General features: G+C 34.4%; 1 protein-coding gene across 3 annotated transcripts in view; it reads right to left on the bottom strand.

Annotated features, from left to right (window-relative positions):
• Positions 1 to 19,974, bottom strand: part of ATF7IP (activating transcription factor 7 interacting protein) — a 136,333-nt gene that overhangs the window by 31,322 nt on the left and 85,037 nt on the right. For all 3 annotated transcript variants that reach the window (XM_011954156.1, XM_011954166.1, XM_011954148.1), the window contains exons 7-10: positions 14,488 to 14,561; positions 13,830 to 13,918; positions 9,993 to 10,631; positions 4,557 to 4,621 (exon numbers count right to left, since the gene is read on the bottom strand). In XM_011954156.1, the coding sequence (XP_011809546.1) occupies positions 4,557 to 4,621; positions 9,993 to 10,631; positions 13,830 to 13,918; positions 14,488 to 14,561 (867 nt within the window). The remainder of the gene's footprint in view (positions 1 to 4,556; positions 4,622 to 9,992; positions 10,632 to 13,829; positions 13,919 to 14,487; positions 14,562 to 19,974) is intronic.

Genomic DNA, 19,974 nt, shown 5'->3' with positions numbered 1-19,974 from the left:
AAACCCCCAAATACTATGAAATTAAACAAATTACTAACTAAACAACCCAGGATCCAAAAGGAAATGACAAGGAACTACATAAAATAAAAATGCAACACACGAAAATTTATGGAATGCAGCCAAAGCAGTGCTCAGAGGAAAATATGTATCATTAAATGCTTATATAGATCGAGAAGACCTACAAGCAATGATCTAATGATAAATTATGATTTTTATTGATCATAAACTGACAGATACAATTTATCTATTATCATATACTACAAGTAGTTTCCTGAAGACTTTCTTTTTTGACAAATAAAATTGGTAATTACTTCAATAACTATTAACTACATTTATAAGATAGTCATGATAGCTAGCACTACTCCTATTAGACTCTGCACTAAATGCTTTACATGCATTAACACATTTACTCTTCCTAATATTTCTATGTGGTAACTACTAGCACTAGCTCTATTTTATAGGTGAAAAGTCGAAAGTGTTCAATAACTTAACATAGCACCCACCCACTATTAAGTGACAAGCTCCAGGTTGTCTGACTGTAGACCTTATTATTTCTATGCCACCAGGTGGAAACGAACAAACACAGACATGTGATACACATACATGTGATACATATATCTTTACATTTTTTCCTGACAAAATATTATGTCTGAGAAATCTAATCAGAGACACGTTTATATCTGTTTTTACACATATTCCTGAAACCTTCAGTTTGAAATCATTAAAAAATAATATCAAATAGTTTTTAACACTAGAAATTTTATTAAAAAGTTACCTAATCATGTGCCCTTTTCCAAAATGAACAGTCTCAATAAGCAAACACTAAGAAAATTTCAAGAGAGCAAACATACTGGCTTTGTAGCTTTTTTGGTAATGAAACAAGAATATACCTGAAAGGCACACTTCAGCAAACGTGAAGAAAGAGTTAACACAGAAGAGCTGGTTGTTCATTCCTTGCACATCTCTCCAAGGGAACTTGGAACCATAATTGAGACTTGGTTAGTTATCAGGAATGTTGTCCTTGGAAGGTCATGTTAACGATTAATTCTCTTATATACACTCTGAACAGTGAACTGTGCCATACTGTGTTCATCAGGATTGCTTTGCATAAATATGAAGATTGATGATGTACACTTGGGTTTCATTGTTGGGATCCTGAGTTTCCAATGCCATGGCCAGTTACAAGAAAAATGTCACTATGTGACCAGACCTCCAAAAAACCTCAGACCCTGAGACTCAATCAGGATTCTCTGGGAAAAGACTCTTGGCACATGTCTCTAAGGTTAATAAGCCAGAGAAAAAACAAATTCTGTGCGATCCCAGACAGACGACTTGGAAGTCTTTGCCTGATCTCTCTGAACTTCAACTCTACACATTTTTTTCCCTGTTGCTCTTGCTCTACACCTTTTGTTGTGACAAATCATAATGGTGAGTATAACCTACTACTGGGTCTTATGAAATCCTTCTAGCAAATCAGCAAACTTAAAGGTGATCTTGAGTCCTTCAAAACTACAATTACAGATAGCAATGCTATTTTACAACTTATGTTGATAATTTGAATAAATTTGCTTTTCAGGATATAAAACTAATAATTCATTATATAAATGATATATAGTAATAAAATATACAGTAATAAATTATGTGCAATATGTTAATAAATAGTTATTTGGGGATATCAGATAAATCTTCATTTAACAACTACAAGAGGATATTTTACATATTTCATCATTTGCTAATTAACTACAGCCAAACAACAAGCATTTCCACACCAGACATCCAAGTTTCTCTTTTTTTCCTTTTTTTTTTTGAGATAGTGTCTCATTTTGTCACCCAGGCTGGAATGCAGTGGCATTATCTTGGCTCACCGCAACCTTCTCCTCCCAGGTTCAAGTGATCCTCCCGTCTCAGCCTCCCAAGGGATTACAAGCACGCACCACCACCCTCAGCTAATTTTTGTAGTTTTAGTAGAGACATGTTGGCCAGCCTGGTCTCGAACTCCTGACCTCAAGTGATTTGCCTGTCTTGGCCTCCCAAAGTGCTAGGATTACAGGCATAAGCCACTGTGCCTGGCCTTAGACATCCAGATTTCTTCTGATCTAAATAGCCTTAAAGTGTTACGAAGTACAACTAAGTAGGCTTGGGATAGAAAAATGAAGTTAGCCAATTGTACTTACAATGTGACAATTCAAAGAATCACAGGCTACCTGTTTCACACTAGTTTCTATCTGCTAGAAAGTTGCACATTGGGGTAAAAAGATATCAAGAATTTCTTAGTCAACAGTGGAACATAAATAAAGGTATTCATCACAATGACAAAAATGGTATTTGTTTCAAAAAATTCTGGCTGGTAAGCATAACTTCATAACTGAAAGCACATATATACTTCCATTATGGTTTCTTATTACACAATAAAACTCCTGTAATTGTATTTATTATTCATATACATAATTGACACTGATTCAAAGCTGAAACTTTGTTATTTTTGATAAGGCACTGCTTCAGCAGGCTGGCTGCTCAAACTGCTTGTATGCATTGTTTTATACTCAGATATTAAATTCCTCTTCCTTGAAGCCAAATAAAGTATCTACTGAGAGCTTAACATTAAGTTGTACTATTGCTTTGCTTTCTGATGAAGTCAATTCCTGTTTCAAGTGTCTTTTTTTTTTTTCTTTAAGTTTCTTCTTTTTTATAGAGACAGAGTCTCACTTTGTTGCCCAGGCTGGTTTTGAACCCCTGGGCTCAAGTGATCCTCCTGTCTCCGCCTCCCAAAGGGCTGGGATTATAGATGTGAGCCAACACGCCCCACCTCAAGTGTCTTACATTATATCCATTTTAATTTCACTTATATATTTATGATGTTACATATACTATTTATTATTTTTTTGAGATGGGATGGAGTTTCATTCTTTCACCCACACTGGAGTGAAGTGGTATGATCTCAGCTCACTGCAACCTCCGCCCTCCTGGGTTCAAGCAATTCTCTGGCCTTAGCCTCCCAAGTAGCTGGGATTACAGGAAACTGCCACCACGCCAGGCTAATTTTTGTCTTTTTAGTAGAGACGGGATTTCCCTATGTTGGCCAGGCTGGTCTCGAACTCCTGATCTCAGGTGATCATCTGCCCGCCTCGGCCTCCCAAAGTGCTAGGATTACAAGTGTGAGACACTGTGCCCAGCTACATATATTTCAGCAAAATACTCTATACAATAGAGTTCAATACAACTTTCTGCAATGATGAAAACAGTCTATATCTGTGTGGTCCAGTATGCTAGCCACTAGCCATTTGTAGCTACTGAACCTTGAAATGGGGGTTATTTTGACAAAGGAACTAAATTTTTAATTTAATTTAAATAGCTACATGTGACTAGTGGCTATCATATTAGATATCACAGCTCTAGAAGAACCACCATTTATAAAATGACAAAAGACAGCCATCATAATGTCCATTTTCCTTTCCTTGAAAATAGTACTTGTTTAAAAAAAAAGAAAAACTCACTGAGGGAAGTAGAGATGTTCACAAATCCTTTGTTTAAAGTTTAACTAGATTTCCTATAAATGTCACTAAGTATCACTGAATATATCAGCATTTTCTATACGTCTTCTAGAAAGTATCTCAATCTTATAATTTTAAATGAAAACACAGTTATAATTCACAAGACATGCTGAGAAACAATCCCAACTTTGATCTCTAATACTGCACACAAAAACTGCTAACACTTGTAAGAAGTTACGATATTTTTAATAGCTTTTATTTGATCTATAAACTATGGTGTATATCTAGGTTGGTCAAAATCCATTGTTTTTAAGGAAAATAGTCACATTTAAAGATCAAATGATGCCCTTGTTTTAAAAATCTTGTCAGTTTTTCATGCCTGACATGCTCAAGATTTTTGTTCTTGTAGGAATATATGAGCTTCTTGAAATGATTCAAAGGAAGTGAAGAAAATAAAACTATCAACAACCTAATCACTATGAATTGATTATACCTACAGCAATAAAGAACAAGGAAGAACACTGTTAATACAGGAAAGAAGTAGTTACACTATTACTGAGTGGTTAAGATTTAATAGGAAAAAGTACAAAGACTGGCAAAGTGCTAATAAACAAGCAGACAGACAAAAAATTCTTCCTCAAAAGGTATTTCTGATTACTTTTGAGAAAATTAAAATGGTGGGTGGTAGGGGTAGAGAGTGGTACAAGTGAGGGTAAACCAGTGAAACACTCTTAAAAAAGATGTACCTGGAAGAAATTACATGTGTTTTCTTTTTGCAGACAATCTTTACAGAATGTAAAGGCAAATGACTGGACTATCAATTGTACTAATCAAATCAGTCAGTTAATAAACTATTACCTCTAAGAGAACTGCTATGTAAAAACAAAACAAGACAAAACAAAAAACCTCAATTCTTGTCAAATATTACAGAGAAGTTATGAGACAATGTTTGGACAGTTATAAAAAACAGACATAGAACAATTTTCATTCAATCAAAGAATGATGAAAATTCATTTTCCTGTAGACCATAATTAGGATTTTACTGTGAAGAAGGAAAAATCTTACCTGTGATGTGCTATCAGCTGCTTTCTTATTGACAGAAGCATCTATTGTTTTGTTTGTCTGGTTTTCTGAAAAGTAAAAAAAAAGCCATTTTTAAAAACATCTACAAAATGTAAAAAGTTAAGCTGCTTTATATAAAACAATTCATGTAGTTTTCTCCAACTATTTTTCTGTCAACATGTCACATATGTAAATAAAAACTCAAACTCACAGATCACTGCTATAGTATCTTTCAGAAGGGGAAATTCACAATACTGATTAAAAAAAACTTTCCACTGGCCCAGCAATTTTAACTCTAAGCAGTATCTCATGGAAATAATTTAAGATACACATAACTTAAATGTTCTAACATGAGGAAATAGTTAAACAAAATATAATTCCTCCATACTATGTCCCTTTTGGAGAAAAAAATTTAATATGTCAAAAATGTTTCCAATAAATTCAGTAGAAACAGTTGCAGTAAATCTAAGAAAATACACATGGCATATTTCTCAGTAGTTCAATCATCCGTGATTTTTCTTTCTCTGTTCATTTTTCAATTAACTTGTAATGAGTTTGCAGTTAAAAAATAATGTTACTTCCAGAACAGCACAGAAAATGAACAAGGCATATTTTGTCCCAATTTCTAATGAGAGGAAAAGACAGAATGCATTAAATTTCATCAAAGGTTTTATGCACCTATTGAGATTATTTAGGGTTTCCTGTTTGGTAACATGTGGTTTTTAAATGTTGAAACAGTCCATCCTTTCTTTCTGGAGATAAAACCCTCTTGGTCAAACTATGGCATTCCTTTCATTTGTAAGTCTTCAGAATGCATACAGAGTAAACAATTTATGCTTAAAAATATACAGGAGATTAAACTACCTATGTATTTCCATATGTACATATATAAATCTGTATGTCTAAAAAATCAAGTTGGGTTAATATTCACCTGTTACAAGAGAAGTATTCTAGGGTACAGAAGTAAAAAGGATGCCCTTTGATTTCTCCTACCTTGTCTGAATTACTTTCTTTTTGTAAGAAGAATATTAATATATTATCTATTTATTAAAAAATATATTCAAATAACTTCATTTATTACAAATGAGCATCTGTTTGGGACTATGAAGTTCCTGAAAGACTAACAAAACTAATTCTAGGTTACTGATGTTACATAGTGGAGTATTAAGATACACTAGGTGATATTACCAAAATATCAGTGATTTACTACCAAAGGTTTTTATATATGATGTTAAAATACATTCATTTGGATTTGAAACACTTCCATCTTCAAATCAAAATAAGATAACTTTACATAAAAAGTAAATGAGGAAGCTTCACTTTTGTGTTTTTATTTTTTAATTCTTTATTTTATTTATTTTTTTCTTTTTGAGACAGAGTCTTGCTCTGTCACCCAGACTGGAGTGCAGTGGCACAATCTTGGCTCAATGCAACCTCCATCTCCCAGGTTCAAGCTATTCTCATGTCTCAGGCTCCTGAGTAGCTGGGACTACCAGTGAGTGCCACCATGCCTGGCTAATTTTTGTTAGAGACCTGCTTTCACCATGCTGGCCAGGCTGGTCTCGATCTTCTGGCCTCAAGTGATCTACCTGCCTCACCCTCCCAAAGTGCTGGGATTATAGGCATGAGCCAACATACCTGGCCTCATTTTTACTTTCTGTCATAATATTTTCATATAAGAAAATTCCTAAAGATGCAAGAAAGATTTAGACTGCTTAATAAAATGTTACATACACATTTATTTGTTACCCAGCATGATTCTCTCTTAGACCTAATTGCCTTAGAGCTATAAGTTAATTATTCACGGAACTGTAATAATATTCCTTATTCTAGATTCTCAACTAACATCTCCCTTGCCCATTATTACACAATTTTTCCCTTGATTCTTAATATAATGTCTTATAGCTCCATTGCATTGCTTTTGCTTTCTTCTGTAAGATCTACTTTGGATGACTTCGGGATATAAATATTTTAACTCCATCTATCAAGGCAACAAAACTGGTCAGGAAGTAAAATAAGAAATTATAGCTTAAAATCCTTCTATCATATGGAATACATCTCCATAAAAATAAAAATAAAAGTAAATAAAATTAAAAAGTACTTTACAGGAGTTAAACTGGCAGTATCCCTTAGTAGCTCTGGATAATTGTATGAACATAAAAAAGGCAAACACTTCATTCATTCAATTCTGTCCTTGAAGAAATGGTTGAAGAAATAATTGCTGTGTTTAAACTCTTACTTGTTTTTGTTTCTGAGACAGGGACCTTCCCCTGTTGCCCAGGTTGGAGTGCAGTGGCACGACCATGGCTCACTGCAGCCTTGACCTCCTGAGTTCAAGCAATCCTCCTCCTTCGGCCTCCTGGGTAGCTGGGACTGCAGGCATGTGTCACCATGCCAAACTAATTTTTTATTTTTTGTACATATGGGGGTCTCACTATATTGCAAGGCTGGTCTTGAGCTCCTGAGCTCAAGCCATCCTCCTGCCTCAGCCTACCAAAGTGTTGGTATTACAGGCATAAGCCACCATGCCCAACCAACTCTAGTTTTACGCAGTCTTAGAACAAGATGTTTAATGAAATCTGAAAGTGTACCTTGTACATGGATTGTATATAACTTCCCCCAAATCTGTTCTTTCTTTAATGTCTAGTTTAGTAAATGGAATAACATTTAAAAATGTCTTAGAGAGCTGAGTCATCTTTGAGTTCTCCATCTTTTCCACACACCTAAACTTTTATTAATAAATTACCAAGTACCTCTTAAATAACGTTTAAATCTTTTTCATACCACCATCTCTCATCTCGTACACTACAAGAGCCTCCAGTCTCCTAATTGGTCTTCCTAACACTATTCTTATCCCTTCCAAACCATTCTCCATACTGTAACCAGGGTTCATGGATGTCACATTACCCTCTATACCCCCTACAAAAACCCTTTAACCCTATTTCCCCCATTCTTCTGTTCATTACTTCATACCTTTCGAGATTTCCCATGTTCTCTTTTGTCCTCTCACGAAAACCTGCAAATCCTAACACTCATCACATTTATAATTAATTGGTTATTTAATGACTACATTCCCTATTTGATTGTAAGCTTGGTGAGATCATAGTGACTATTTTATACATTTCTCTGTATCTAAAGAACCTCAGATAATATAGTCATTCATTACTTTGTGAATGAATGAAATTAGCTATAGTTTGAGCTTTAAATTTCCAAGCCCTTAGGAGGACATTTACCTCACTATAAACAGAAATACAGATTTAAAATCCATAAGGATATACTTAACTGTAATAAAATAAATACAAATGCATGAACATATAGCATATGTTATTAAGCAAATATAATACCCACATAAGTATAGAGCTTAGAAAATTTTCATTATATAACCTAATTAACTTATCACAAACTACTAAATGTAGTAGAGATATACCGAAGTTTGGCTTCAGTTTAGGTTTTGGGGATCCTAAAAAGCCAAATGCCTACTTTAACATCATTTATGCCACTGCTGAAATTATACCTGATCAAAGAACATATTATAAGTAATAATTTATTAATAAAGTCAAAACTGAAGAATAAGCAAGTTCATAAGATCTCATTTTAGTTAGCATTATGAAAAAAATACAAACAAAGCTTGTCATTCACATTTATTCATTATCAAATGTAGGTAAGCATTCTAAATGGAACTTGAGGATCTCAATATAATTACATATTAAAAATATATAAATGTGTTAAATAAATATATGTGTTAAAATATGTAATTTTATGTTTAGAAATAATTGTACATTATCTTAGAATGCTACACCAATTAATGATTGTGAAAACTTACTTTTATATAAAAAAATTAAGAATAGTCAAATGAAACAGACTGACATGCATTACTAATAGTGTACATCAACTAATTTGGGGAATATACCCTTTCTATAAAAACTCTAAGAGAAAAGAATAATGAAATTATAATTCTGACACTTTAAGAAGTGTTTGGAGTACGAGCATGACAGTAAACAAATACTGTTAAATTATTTCTTTTCAAGTCATGGTTTTTCAGGAAAAGTTCTCTATTTAAGAATATACCTCATCTCATGACCATGAAATTAAAACAATGTCAACTTTGCCTCAAAATTTCATAAGGAGGAAAACCCAAAATCACATAAAACAATGTCCATCACTAAATCATCTGGTATTAAAAAATACTAAGAACTAAAAGAAAAAGAAGTTACAGAAAAATGAAATATCACCCAAAAATCTTGTATGTCCACTGACCTAGTTAAAAGTAAGCCTCTCTTTTAGTGTTGTAAACATGAAAGAATATCCAAAAAATAATGTGGTAGCAGATAACACTAACAAACATTTGCTCCTGTACTATGCAAACATTTAAATTGTAAATACTATAAATAATAATTACACTTTCATATAAAATATTAGTTTATTCTTATAAATATGATAATAAGAGTGATATCCAGCTTCAATCCAACATTAATTTTGATCTGCCACTCATTTACTTTCTTAACAACTCTGAAATACCATTATTGTTTTATATGAGAAAACACTTAGGGAGTAACTACACTAGTAATGACTATATGACAAATAAAAACTAAGGCTTGTACATCTCACTTATAAAAGTAATTTTGTACTTTAGAATTTGTTTCCTATATTACATGGTCACTTACAACATCAATAAGAAAAACACTGTAGCAATTTTACTATACACATGACGCCTACCCTTCCCTGCCTTTCCAAAAGTAGTGCGGATAAATGTGAAGTCAGAAATGAAGAATAAGCAAGCTCAAGAATGCATATAAAACAAACTCTTTCCAGGAACCAGGAAGACACAGAGTTTGGCAGATTTTAAACAGGTATAGTCAAGTTCTCCTTTTTGCGGTATTTCTAAGTAAAATACAATCAATCATATAATATGTCATATGGGAAAACAGAAAAGATAAAACAAGGAGGACTCAAACATTTTATAGTAAATGTGAAAGAAAATCTATTTTTAAGTTGTTCAAATTTGGAAGCTATGAATGAGTGCACAAAGGATTTTCCAAATGTGTAAGGAACATAAACGTGCCTTTTTTTCTTAAAAGCATATATTATGTAAATTTGATACTTTAAAATGTTTTAAACAGACATTGCTGGCAAATGTATCATAAAAGTAACTCATAATGTTTGCCACAAAGCCATAAATTCAAAATTCACCAAACTTAGGAAAATTACTAAAAGATAAAACACAGATACTAACTTCTAATTCAAAATAAACCCCCTCTCAAGCCCCATTTTAGCAACATCATTTCTCTCAGGTATCTAAAAAATTACTAAAAATAATCAAGAAAATTCTATTTATTTTGTCCTTCCAATAATGCTAGCCACTTAGAAAAAAAAAGTTCAATCGTTACAAGGCTATTAACATGTTTGCATTTCTAGCATTAAACCTACATGGTGACTTACCAATTCTTGGGGTGGTATTGCTGTTCTGTTCTGCAGGAGACGAAGTACTAAATGCGGAAATTGGAATTTTCATCTGTATAGGACCTCGATTATTTGATGGACTATAGAGTCCTGATGGGCCCACTGTGGGCAAAGAAGTCCTTGTGGCTTGTACAATAGAGTGTGCCGTTGGAACAGCCTGCACCGCAAGTGTTGTTCCCAATGGTGCAGCACTGGCAGTAGGGTTCCTTTGAATACTAGAACTGGGCACAGAAGGAATGTTGTTTGGTTTAGTGGGATTTGGCAAGGATGGCAAGGATACTGGATTTTTGGTAAGACCACTCACTGTAGGTGGGCTTTGCACAGAAATGAATTCAACGTTGCCAGATGGTTGATTAGTCACCAAAGTCCCTGGATGGCTCTGTAGAAGCTGAGGCTGGGAGGATACTGCAACAGGTACATGCAAAATCACTGGCAAAGGTTGTAAAGAGATTGTAGGTTGAGGATTTCCACTAGGCACCTGAGTAGTAGCAACTACAGTAGCTGTATTGGGTGCAGGAAGAACTGATGTTGCTGTGAGGGAACCCGAAGTCACTGGAGTCTGCAATTTAGGTTGACTACTGACAACTGTTGGAGGAGTGACAAGATTGGTTGAAGATACTATAGAAAGAAAACAGAAGTCTCCGTTTAAATGGTTATATTAATTTATCAACTAAGAAAATATGACAGATACAAATTAAATACATTGCATTAGACTTAGCATGGATTAAATACATTGCAAAGACTAAAGTCTTTTATCATGAAATTTTTTCCAGATTCAAATTCCAAAATTTAATTTAGAATTAAATTCTTAGAAGAATTTTGCATGTAGGTTTAGTATATTACAAAAACAGTACATGATGGATGATTAATATGCAAGACTACTGAGTATCAAAACGGTCTCTGAAAATTACTATAATCACTTTAGAGTACCTAACTAGTAAACAAATAAAAAATACTAAAAAGTTAAGTAAAAATATATTTTTGAAACTACATTAAAAACATTATAAATGCCGTATAACGCAAGTAATATATAAACTCAAATAGTAAATCTAAAGAATCATGACCATTAATGAATAACAGGTAAGCTTACTCATTATATTTTATTATTTGAACCATGTCTGTATCTTTGGATCAAGTTTGACTGAATTCCTTGGGAGAGGAACTATGAGGGGGAGGTTCCCTCTACTGACACCCTACTGACATTGTATGATATGGAAAATAGCACTGAGTGAAGTTGACAGGTGAATTAAGAAGAAATTAGGTAGCATATACAGAAGAACAGAGAAAATACAAATGCTGACAAATGCTGGTCACTACAGTTTTATAGCAGTTTTGAACCACTTGTGTTTATTCTCACTGGAACAGGTTTAAAACACATGACTAAACTTCTTTCTCACTGATTTATAGTCTTTCCAAAAATCACAGGTTCACTAGAGCAGCAGTTTCTCAAAGTGTGGTCCAAAGGGGTGCCTGGGGTTTTCTGAGACCCTTTTGGGGAGTTTGCAATGTCAAAACTATTTTTATAACAATGAGACATTATTTGACTTTTTAAATGAGCAGACATTTGCACCAATGGAGCAAAAGCAATGGTGAGTAAAACTTCTGATGCTTAGTACAAAAATCAAGGTAGTACAATGGACCAAACATCGCTGCATTCTTCATCACATGCTTACAGTAAAAAACAAAGTCAGTTTTACTTAAGAATCTCCATGATACAGCAGTAAAAACTATTAACTTTATTATATCTCAACTTTTGAACAGGGTTTCTTTTCTTAATATTCCATGTGAAGGAATAGGCAGTACATATAAGACAACTACTGCGTGCCAAAGTAGGATAGTTAACTCAAGGAAAAATGCTTGTGCAATTGAGCTATAAACTAAACTAGCAGTCTTTCCCACAAAAGACTATTTTTACTTGAAAGAATGACCTATAGACACACTGATGATTCACATGTAGGTATTTTGAAGATCTTTTCTTAGAAATAAACTAGGTAAGGCAGTCACTTCAAAGAAAAAAAGCCCAACTGTATTTCTCAGTAATAACAACATTTGAGTTTTTAAGCAAAACTAAGAACATTAGAAAAAACTTTTATCTGTCATTGAAAGCATGACAGCTCCCTAAATCCTTAAAATGCTTCTCTGAGTAGAACTGATAGTAAAATCAGTAAATGTAATTTTTAAAAATAATATTAACAAAATGTGTCAATATGTGGAAGATTTGCATAACTTGGTGAATAGTTCTCAAATGATCAATGAATGATATTAGTAAAACTCCATGTGCAAGTATAAGACAGAGGAATGGTTTTTTTTTTGTTTTTTTTTTTTAAGACAGGGTTTGCCTCTATCGCCCAGGATGGAGTACAGGGGCGCAATCTTGGCTCATAGCAGCTTACATCTCCTGAGCTCATGTCATCTTTCCACCTCAGCCTCCTGAGTAGCTGGGACCACAGGTGTGCACCACCATGTCCAGCTACTTTCTGTATTTTTTGTACAGACAAGTTTCACTATGTTGCCCCGGCCGGCCTGGAACTCCTGAGTTTAAGCGATCCACCTGCCTCGGGCCTCCCAAAGTGCAGGGATTACAGACGTAAGCCACCACACTTGTCCAATAAATGGATTTTAATGGAGGAGTTAGAAAGTTCTTTGGTGTGGTTTCAGATTATACTTCACAACTAACCTTAAAGAAACTACTACTGGACAGTATCAAAGAAGAATATCCACAATTATCTGTAAGGGCTAGCCCTTTTCCATCTATATATTTGTATAAGACTGGATTTCCTTCATATGCATCAGCCAAATCAACATTTTAAAACAGACTAAAAGCAGATACAGATATGAGATACAGCTATCTTTAACTGTCTTAATGTCTCAAAGTATTAAAGAGATATGTAAAAAATGTAAGAGAATAATGCTCTTTGTGCTGCTATTTTTAAGCTTGGAAAATACACTTAGTTTCATTTTAAAAAGTTTTTTGTGTTAGACATTATGAGTTTACTATTTATTTATTTTTATATTTATTATTTATTTATTTGATTTTAGAGAAAGTCTCACTCTGTCGCCCAGGTTGGGGTGCAGTGGCGTGATCTCGGCTCACCGCACTACACCTCCTGGGTTCAAGCGATTCTCCTGCCTCAGCCTCCTGAGTAGCTGGGATTACAGGCACCAGCCATCATGCCCAGCTAATTTTTATATTTTGGTAGAGATGCAGTTTCACCATGTTGGCCAGGCTGGTCTCAAACTCCTGACCTCAAGTGATCTGCCTGCCTCAGCCTCTCAAAGTCCTGGGATTACAGGCGTGAGCCACCAAGGCCAGCCTACCATTATTTAAAAAAAACTTTAAATTTCTGTTTAATTTCTACTTCATTTCAACTGATAATAAATATCAACTGATGTTAACCCACATAATAAAAGTTCTGGGGTTCTTAATAATTTTTTAAGATTGTAAAGGGATCTAGAGACCAGAAAGTTTGTGAACTACTACAATAGAGATTTGAATATCTATACTGTATTTTCACATATACTTATCTACTACCCTAAATTTTTTTGTTCTAAGAAACAAAGTGGATTTCACTATGTTGCCCAAGTTGACTCGAACTCCTGGGTTCAGGTAATCTTCCTTAGCCTCCCAAGTAGCTGAGACTATAGGCATGTGCCACCATGCCCAGTTTGATCCTGAATTTTTAACAAAAATTTTTGTACTTAGACCAATCTGCCCAATTTCTTAATCCATTTCAACCTCAAAAGAATGTAAGAAAAGAGAACCAAAGCCTTTAATTCCTAAGAAAATGTATTTTGGTATTTTAAAAAAAAAGTTACCTGTATTCACAGGAGTTTGAAAGGATGGTGGTGCACTCTCGCTTACATTTCTTTTGGACTCCAGCATCTGTCTCACTGTGCCTGCATTTCTATGAAATATATATACACACAAATAGTCAACAGATATGCCACTCTGGGAAAACCAACTGATATCTAGAATAAGCAGTGGCCCATAGGGGAAAAAGGGTGGCTAGACTTGGGTTTCACAACCCTAAACTGCAAGCAAAAACAGTGAGGCATAGCTGGCACAAAGACTTCTAAATGCTGGGGTCTGTGGCATTAGGAAAGAGTCTTAACTCTTGTATTCTAATGTCTGTTATCAGTACTTAACCTGAATACCAAAAGTAGGTCCTAATATGTACAGACATTAGTCTTTCTCACCCTTAACAGAAGCATTTCTCAATTACTCGAGAGGATACTATTTAAGACAAGTGGTTAAAGAAATACATAGTGACCAAAGAATGCCTTATAATAAGTTAGCAAAAGTATTATTCACAGATAAACAATATAATGAAGCAGAAAAAGAAAATATACTAACCAAGTATACCACTTATTTCCACATAAATACCATGATTACACTGCAAGATTCTTCAACCAAATAAAGAAAATTAGAACTTTGTTCTGTTATTTAAAAACTAGACAGACTATGAATTCTCACCTGTAAGGCATGTTATTATTGCTGTTGACATCATTTACAGTTTTTCCTGGTGATACTGGTGGATTGGGTGGATGCTGGGGGAGAAAAAAAATCAAGGTAAAAATAAAACTCAACACAAAGGGAATCTTTAAAAAAAAAAATAAGACCTGTAGATGTCTGTCAATATATTATCTGTCAGTGCTCTAATATAATGGGAAACATTGCCAGCTGAGACAACAATTTGAATCTTGGCATTATCACTTGTTCATTTTATCTTAAGCAAATCATTTACTTTGCTGAAGGCAACTGCTTATCATTTGAGAGATTAATAAAATAATTCCTGCATCTCACTGTTCTTATGAAGATTAAATTAAAAACACAAAAATGGCTCACATGCTGTTAAGAGTTTAAAAACATTAACAATATAAATCTAAAGAATAATCAGACTCACTCATTTAACACATAACTAGTGAATGCCTACTATGTAGCAGGCATCATATTAGCACCAGCAGTTCAACAAATAAGTGGTATCCAATGTCACAAATCAAAATTTTCAAATCAAAATTATTTTTAAGTTGTTTTTAAAAAAAAATACTACCTACCACTGTGTGACTTAAATTATTTCATAAAATGTCACAAATCTAAGCTTCAGTAACAACTTATTTCAGCTTTTATCCCCAAAACCAGGGAATACAGAAATGGAATTATAACACCTACATATTAATTATCATTATTTAGGCCTCCGTCATTAACAAACAAAAAATAAGAATAAAATATCTCTACTCAAGACTAAGTCAAGTGTAAGAATAACATATTAAACCAAAGGTAATAAATGCTTAGAATTATATTGAGCAGATGCCCTTAATCACTCTTCTTAACAACAAATACATCTTGGTACTTTTTATATGACACAACAATAATTTCAACCTTCTAGTATGACATTGCATTAGATATGTGTAGAGGGAAAAACAATAGAATTAAGATAATCTGCTATAAAGGTAGTTAAAATCTGGCTGTTAAGACAAACAAACGTAAAACAAGAGAAAAGCAAATTAACATAACAGTGTAATGCGAATGTAAAAAGGTTAAAAAATAAGCTTTTAGGGAAAGGAATGCATCTTTAAGTACATCATTGAGTTTTTTTTTTTTGAGATAGAGTCTCACTGTCACCCAGGCTGGAGTGTACCATCTTGGCTCACTGCAGCCTCCGCCTCCCAGGCTCAAGCAATTCTCGTGCCTCAGCCTCTGAGTAGCTGGGATTACAGGTGCCCGCCACCAGGCCCAGCTAATTTTTGTATTTTTAGTAGAGGTGGGGTTTCGCCATGTTGACCAGGCTGGTCTTGAACTCCTGACCTCAAGTGATCTTCCGTCCTCGGCCTCCCAAAGTGCTGGGATTACAGGCATGAGCTACTGTGCCTGGCCATCATTGAGTAATTACTACACTCAAAATGATTAAAAGAATACTTCAGGAGAAAAACAAAAAAAAAGAAGAATAAATGCATAGGGAATAAATAAAACAAATGGTTTAGAACACAGGAGTCATTTGATGGAGGATTTTAAAAAACTGTGGTAGGATCAGCAACACGTCAGAACAAGAAGTCCCCTCTGCTTCCCATATGGAGATGACTTAACAAGGTAAGCATCATATTGCCTGCATGAGATTTCCACAAACTAGTTGAGAGGATATGGCACAAGGCCAAAAAGAGGCACACTGGAACAGTCAGGAAAATATACTGCATTTACTCACTACACCCCATCAACCTCCCAACACAGCTTCTACACCAGAAAGGAAAGAGAAAGGTGGAGCTTGAATCCAACTGTTTAAGAAGATGCCCAACACACTAGATTTTGTCTTACCCAAAATGGAGGACTAACCTGTAGTAAGGACTGTGACTATGGCACTTTGGATGCCTGTGAGCCTCAGAGACCAAAGGCAGGACCCTCAACTTGATAGAGCACCAGAGAAATTGCAGTAACACTGACAGACAGCAGGGGAAGCACTAACACAACAGCTTGCTAAAGTACCAGAGGCTGCTACAGCAAAGACAGGTACCAGAGGAAGCTTCAGAGTGGAGAGGCAAACCTCTTCAGATGGAAGAGTACAAGTAAAAGCCCAGAGAAGACACACAGCCAAAAAAAGATGTTAGAGGCCCACAGACTCTCTAACAAGGCCGACTGGTGAAGCCCTTCCTGTGTACAAGAGTCCACAAAGACTGGGAGATGTGGCTGCTTTTTCATATGCTAAAATTTCAACAAGCATACAAATAAACAGAAAAACATGGTCCAAATAAATAAAATAAATCTCCAAAAATCAACCCTAAAGTAACAGAGATCTATGAATTATCTGCCAATGAATTCAAAATAACTATCATTAAGATACTCAATGGGGTGAAAGAGACGACAGAAAACAGCAAAATCAGGAAAAGGGTGCATGAACAAAATGAGAATATCAACAAAGAGAAACTGTAAAAACGTATCAAACAGAAATTATGAAGCTGAAAATGAAAATTCACTGTAGGGAATCAAGAGCAGACCGGATCAAATAGAAAAATAAATCCACAATTTTGAAGACAGGTCATTTGAAATTATCAAGTCAGAGGAGCAAAAAGAGAATGAAGAAAAGCTAAGAAAGTCTAAAGGACTTTTGGGACACCAATAGGCGAACCAATATACACATAAGGGAAGTAAAAGAAGACAGAGAGAAAGGGGCTGGGAACTCATTTAGATAAATAATTTGCTGAAAATGTCTGAAACTGGAAGAAGAAAATGGAGATGCAAATTCAAGAAGCTCAAAGACCTCCAACTATTGTTAACCCAAAAACATCTATACTGAGATACATTATAACCAAGCTGTCTGAATCACAGTAAATAATCTTGAAAGCAGTAAGAGAAAAGCAATTCATAACAATATACAAGAGAATTCCCATAAGATAACACTCAGATTTCTCAGCAGAAACCTTGTAGGCCTGAAAGAGTGAGATAATATATTATCAAAGTGCTGAATGAAAGAACTGCCAATCAAGAATACTATATCCAGCAATAATATGCTTCAAAAATGTAGGTGAAATTAAAATTTTTCCCAGATTAATAAAAGCTGAAGGAGTTTCATCACTATACCTGTCCTATAAGAAGTGCTAAAGAAAAACCAAATACTGCATATTCTCACTCGTAGGTGGGAATTGAACAATGAGATCACTTGGACACAGGAAGGGGAGCATCACACACTGGGTCCTATCGTGGGGAGGGGGTAGGGGGGAGGGATAGCATTAGGAGATATACCTAATGTAAATGACAAGTTAATGGGTGCAGCACACCAACATGGCACATGTATATATATGTAATAAACCTGCACGTTGTGCACATGTACCCTAGAACGTAAAGTATAATAATAATAATAAAAAAAGAAGTGCTAAAGAAAGTCCTTAAACTGGAAACTAAAAAGTGCCACACAACATCATGGAGGCATACAAAAATATAAACCTCTCTAAGGTAAAGGTTGATAAGGAGAAAAATACAGAATCCTGTATTCTTGTTATATTGGTGCATAAATCACTTTTAATTCTGGTATAGAACTTAAAAGCTTAAAAAAACTAAAAATATGTTAACAGATATACAACATAAAAAGATGTGATATATGACATCAGTAACATCAAGTCATGGTGAGGCAGATATAGAGTAGTACTCTTATATGATTAAAGTTATTTGCAGTTTAACATAGACAGTTGTAACTTTAGGATATTTTATGTAATCCCCATGGTAACCACAGAGAAAACATCTACAGAAAATACACAAAAGGAATTGTAAAAGGAATGAAAGCACACTACTATACCAAAAGAAAAAAAGCAACGAAACACAAAGGAATCAAGAAACAAAAAATAGCTACAAGTCATAGAGAATAAAACAAAATGACAATAGTAAATTCCTCCCAATGGGCAGTTTATTTAAATGCAAATGGATAAAACTCTTCAATCAAAACACAGGTTGACTTAATGTTTTTTAAAAATAAGATCCAACTATATGCTGCCTACAAGAGGCTCACTTTGGATCCAAAATACAACATAGAATGAAAGTGAAAGGATGGAAAAATACATTCCATGCAAATGGTAACAAAAAGAGAGTAAGGATGGGCCATACTTCTGTAAGACAAAATAGACTTTAAGTCAAAAACTGTCAAAACAGACAATGAAGGACATAACGATAAAAGGGTCTATTCACCAGCTGTAACACACACACACACACACACACACACACACCTCCTTACCTAACATCAGAGCTCCAAATATATGAAACAAACATTGAAAGAATGAAAGGGAGAAACAGACAGCAAGACAATGACAGTAGGAAACTTCAATACCCCACTTTCAATAATGGAGAGAGCCATCAGACAGAATATTAACAAGGAAACAGAGAACTTTAACAACACTATATGCTAATTGGACCTAACAGACATATAGAATAAGTTATCGAACAACAGGAGAATATACATTTCTTTCAAGAGCACACAGAAAATTCTCATGGATAGGTCACATGTCACAATCCAGGTCTTAACAAATTTAAAAAGAATGAAATCATGCCAAGTATCTTTTCTGACCATAATGGAATGAAACTTGAAGTCAACAGCAGAAGAAAAGTAGGAAAAGTCACAAATATGTGAAAATTAAACATGCTGTTAAAAAAAAAAAACCAACAAGTCAAAGAAGAAGGTAAATTACAAGATATCTTCAGACAAATGAAAATGAAAACAAAATATAATAAATTGTATGCAGTGAAAACAGTGGTAAGAAGGAAGTTTATAGTGGTAAAACACTTACAAACAGAAAGATCTCAAATCAACAATCTAGCTTTACAACTCAAAAAACTAGGGGGAAAAAACTAAACCCAAAACCAGCAAGAGGAAAGAAATAATTAAAATTAGGGCGGAAGTAAACAAAATAGAGAATAGAAAAATGGAAAAACAAAAACAAAACTAAGAGTTGGTTTAAAAAAAAATCAATGAAATTGATAAATCCTTAGCTAGGCTAACAAACAAAACAGATGACTTTAAAAATGAAAAGAAATGAAAGAAAGAGAAGACATTAGAACTGATGCTAAATGGAAAGGATTACAAGACACTACAATGAACAATTACACACCTGCAAACTTAATTACCTAGAAGAAATAAATTCCTAAAAACACACAACCCACCAAGACTCAATTATTAAAAGTAAATAAATAAATCTGTAATTAGTAAGGAGATTTAATCAGTAATAGAAATCTCCTAACAAACAAAAGCCTAAGGTCAGGTGCAGTGGCTCACTTGAGGTCAGGAATTCAAGACCACCCTGGCCAAATGATGAAAGTCTATCTCTATTACAGATACAAAAATTAGCCAGACGCAGTGGTGCAGGCCTATTATTCCAGCTACTCAGGAGGCTGAGGCACACAAATCACTTGAACCAAGATCACACCACTGCACTCCAGCCTGGGTGACAGAGTGAGACTCTGTTGAAAATATAATAATAATAATTA

This window comes from Colobus angolensis, unplaced genomic scaffold (genome assembly GCF_000951035.1).
Source record: "Colobus angolensis palliatus isolate OR3802 unplaced genomic scaffold, Cang.pa_1.0 Scaffold11, whole genome shotgun sequence".
Lineage (NCBI taxonomy): Eukaryota > Metazoa > Chordata > Mammalia > Primates > Cercopithecidae > Colobus > Colobus angolensis.
This window is presented reverse-complemented; position numbering and strand designations above follow the sequence as displayed.